This window comes from Myotis davidii, unplaced genomic scaffold, assembly GCF_000327345.1.
Source record: "Myotis davidii unplaced genomic scaffold, ASM32734v1 scaffold992, whole genome shotgun sequence".
Lineage (NCBI taxonomy): Eukaryota > Metazoa > Chordata > Mammalia > Chiroptera > Vespertilionidae > Myotis > Myotis davidii.
Window position 1 is genome coordinate 68,355 of NW_006283543.1, and position 4,143 is coordinate 72,497.

The 4,143-nt window shown below is 45.8% G+C and overlaps 1 protein-coding gene across 1 annotated transcript in view; it reads left to right on the plus strand.

The window, feature by feature from the left end:
- The first annotated feature begins 4,016 nt into the window (after nt 1-4,016).
- The window catches only part of FAM219B (family with sequence similarity 219 member B), a 5,687-nt gene continuing 5,560 nt past the window's right edge, over nt 4,017-4,143 (plus strand). The window contains exon 1 of the mRNA XM_015564448.1: nt 4,017-4,132. Coding sequence (XP_015419934.1) covers nt 4,017-4,132 — 116 coding nt within the window. The remainder of the gene's footprint in view (nt 4,133-4,143) is intronic.

Consider the following 4,143-nt stretch of genomic DNA (forward strand, 5'->3'; position numbering starts at 1 on the left):
TTCAGATATAAAATAATTACCATGGGATGTAAATGTACAACATTATGACCATAGTTAATAATAATATACTTCATATTTGAAAGTTACTAAAAGAGTAGATCTTAAAAGTCGTTATCTGCCCTGGCCGGTTTGGCTCAGTGGATAGAGCGTCAGCCTGCGGACTCAAGGGTCCCAGGTTCGATTCTGGTCAGGGGCATGTACCTTGGTTGCGGGCACATCCCCAGTGTGTGTGTAGGGGGGGGGGGGGCAGGAGGCAGCTGATCGGTGTTTCTCTCTCATCGATGTTCTAACTCTCTATCCCTCTCCCTTCCTCTCTGTAAACAATAAAATATATTAACAAAAAAAAGTCGTTATCATGAGAAAAAAAAAAGAATTTTATAACTATGTATGATTATGGATGTTAACTAGACTTACTGTGGTGATCATTTTGCAATGTATACAAATACTGAGTCATTCTGTTGTACATCTGAAACTAATATAATGTTATATTATGCTATCCTATATAATAAAAGCCCAGTGACCGAACTTGGAATGACCAGAAAAACCAGTCGACCAGTTGCTATGATGCTCACTGACCACTAGGGAGCAGACGCTTAACACAGGAGCTGCCCCCTGGTGGTCAGTACACTCCAACAGTGGGAGTGCCATTCGGCTGACCACGATAAACAGCTGCTACCGCAGCTGGAGCAGCCACTCAGAGGGTGCATCCACAGCCACTCAGCTGACTGGGATGAGTGGCACTCCCACAGCGGGCCAATCCCCACAGGCATGCCCCCCACCAGGGAACAAATTCCGTGCACCAGGCCTCTAGTACCTCAATAAAAAATATTTTGCCATTATTCCCCATCACTTCTTTTGCTTAATCACAGGTTCTTACCAGTGGTCAGCAGAACAAGAATTCTCAACTGATAATGAAGATTCATCTGTCCCAGAACTAAAGAAAGGTTAGGGAATGGATGGGATGCCCATGATCTGAAGTCAAAGGTAAAGGATGTGACTGCCCAATGGGAACAGAAGGGCCTGGAAGCCAGGGTGGGAATTTCCCTCCACTCCTTCCTACCCTACCTCCAACAACAAAGAATAAAAGAAGACTGGGAATCAAAAAGTATGAGGCACCTTCACTGTCCTGTTCATCATTAGATCTGTAGGGTCTCACATAGCACCTGCCCCACCTTAGATGAATAAAACTTTGCTGAATGGAGGAGCTAAGGCTCTCCAATCCAGCAGGGGTGCCAGCACAGTCATTCTGGGTTAAGGTCTGAGTAGATGAGGTGAAGAAGAGGGGCTTTTTGCCGTGTACTGTGGCAGTTCTTGTCCTGAGACTTATCCCCTTGAGCCTAGGTTTTATTCTTTGTTGTTTGTTTTGGGGAGTTGGGAGTAATTTATTTTTTCTTCAATTCCTAGTGAACATCATATCTTAAACAGAAGAGAGCTGTCCAGCCAAGTGAGAGAATAAATATGAAGTACTTAGAATACCATGTAAGCTGTGTAAAGTTAAATTTCTTGGTGCCAGTCCAAGCACTTGACAATTTAACCTCGTAATAGATTAGACAGTTATATAATCATCCCCATGTCTCAGCTAAAGGAACGGAGAGGTAAGGAGGTTAAATAATTTGATAGTAAGTGATAGAGCAAATAATCTGGAGTCAGGGTCCATGTTCAATCGCATAGCAATGAACTGAGCACTAATGATGGGAGATTGAGGAGGGGCATGAATGAGGGCACTCACTCTTTTTTGCTAAAAGTTCCTGAAGATTTTCTAACATCAAATAGGTTTTGATCACATTTTCTTTGGCCTTTGGTGAGGTCCCCATCAGTTTAACAGGCAGCATAGCCACGAGAAAAGCCATTTCTTTGGAGTCTACAGGGAGCTTGATTCAAATTCCAGATTTACTACTTAACTAGTGAAATTGACCAAATCTAAGCTTTATTGCATAACAGGAGTAACAACCAGCTTCATTGGGAGGTCAGAAAAGTTAAATATTAACTTGCCCAGCCGGTGACCTATGAACCAGGAGGTCACAGTTCAATTCCTGGCCAGAGCATATGCTCGGGTTGCAGGCTCCATCTCCAGTAGCGGGTGTGTTTCTCTCTCCCTCTCCCTTCCTCTCTGAAGTCAATAAAAATATTTTTAAAAATTAAGTTAAACCATATGAAATTGCTGTTTCTGGAAGTCAAAACAGAGGTGGAATCTAACAAAATAGTTAGCATTCCCTTGTTCCTCTAATTTTTAAAAAACTCCAGCTCTAAATTCTTTTCTCCTATGCTACCTAAGGTATAGTCTAGCTCAGTGATGGCGAACCTTTTGAGCTCGGCGTGTCAGCATTTTGAAAAACCCTAACTTAACTCTGGTGCCGTGTCACATATAGAAATGTTTTGATATTTGCAACCATAGTAAAACAAAGACTTATATTTTTGATATTTATTTTATATATTTAAATGCCATTTAACAAAGAAAAATCAACCAAAAAAATGAGTTCGTGTGTTCGCGTGTCATAGGTTAGCCATCACTGGTCTAGCTCAACTGTTTGTATCACCCTTAGGGCTCAGAAGTTGCATTTGACTCCAAACAGCCTCAGGAGACTCATTAGTTCCTACAAGGATCTGGGACTTCTTTCCAACTAGCTACAAGCACATCACTTGGGGGCCAGAGAAGTCAAGAGCCATTGTGGCACAATAGTAAGAAGCTAGGAAAATTTCTGGGCAAGTAGAAGGGGAAACTGAGAAAATTAAACAAGGCCAAACAAGTTTGTGCAGCTTGCAGCCAGCTTGTAGCAAGACCTTACCTTCCCCAAGGACACTTGAGAGCAAATGGTTAATACCTGAGGGACCTTAAAATTTAGTCTGTTGCCCAAAATATCCAGGCAGGAACCTATAGAAGGTAAAAACTGCTTGAACCCCACGGGGCAGTGTGCTCAGTTTAGCTGAGTGACTGCTTGAGCTATATGCCAAGTTTATCCTATATAATAAAAGGCTAATATGCAAGTTGTCCCCTCTGGAGTTCAACCGACCTGGAGTTTGACAGCTCCCTATGATGTGCGCTGATCACCAGGGGGTGATGCCCCACGAAAGAAGGCCCCAGCCAGCAGCCAGGAGGAAGAAGGCTCCCATCTGCCCTGATCTCTGGCCAGGCCTAGGGACCCTACCTGTGCACAATTTTCGTGCACCAGGCCTCTAGTTTTTAAAAGAGTTGCTTGCCTTGCTTCCTTAATAAATGTGCTTGCTTTGCTTCAACACTGATGTCTGTCTCTCCTTTGAAATCTTTCTTACAGCCCAGAACGGGATAGCCTTCTCCCTCCCACTCAGACGGCTGACCTTTAACACCATGGCACTTCCATGCCTTACCTACCACACAGACTCAGTGCACACTTTCACCCTTCTGTTTACAGCCCATTTTACCCTTGTTTGTCGCTGCTGTAGGGTTAATGAGGTTGGTTCCATTTTCAAATGTAGAAACTGAGGCCTAAAGAGGGTCTGGCCTCGTCCAAGGTCTCAGACAACCCCTGGTGTTGGAAGTAACGTGATTTTGGCATTAAATCAGCCCAGGCACTGCCTCTAGTTATGACCTCCGCAAGGTCCTTGAATCTCTCTCCGAACTGTTTCCTTTTATGGAGAAAAGCGCTAATACCTTCCTCATACAGTTCTTTTCCATTCAACCCAGGCTCTCTCCGCCGGCCCTTGAGGGGTCCGGCTGTGGCAGTATGATCCGCGACACATGCGGAGACCACGTGCGCGCAGGAGCACACCCCTAACTCTCCATAAACATCAACATTTGATTTTTACTAGAGACAGAACTAGCCACGACAATCCCAAATTCAGACCTACTACAAGTACCGAAATGCGTCGGGAAGGAGCGACTGAAATTACCGCGCCCGGGAAGGGCGGACGGCTGGCCACGCCCTCAGTGGGCGGGGCCGGAAGCTCTGCGGCTACAATCTGCGCCTGCTCGCCGCCATCTTGTTCAAAGAGAGCACCTCCCTTCGTTCCTTAGCCTTTAGGCGGGACTTGGCGAGGCCATGGCGACTGAGGAGCGCAGCGGGGCACGGCCTGCGGGGCCGGCCTCCGGGCGAAGTGGCTGCGGAGTCCCCCGATTCGGGGAGCAGACCCCGGCGGCTGTGGAGAAGCGTGGGCCGTACAGGATGA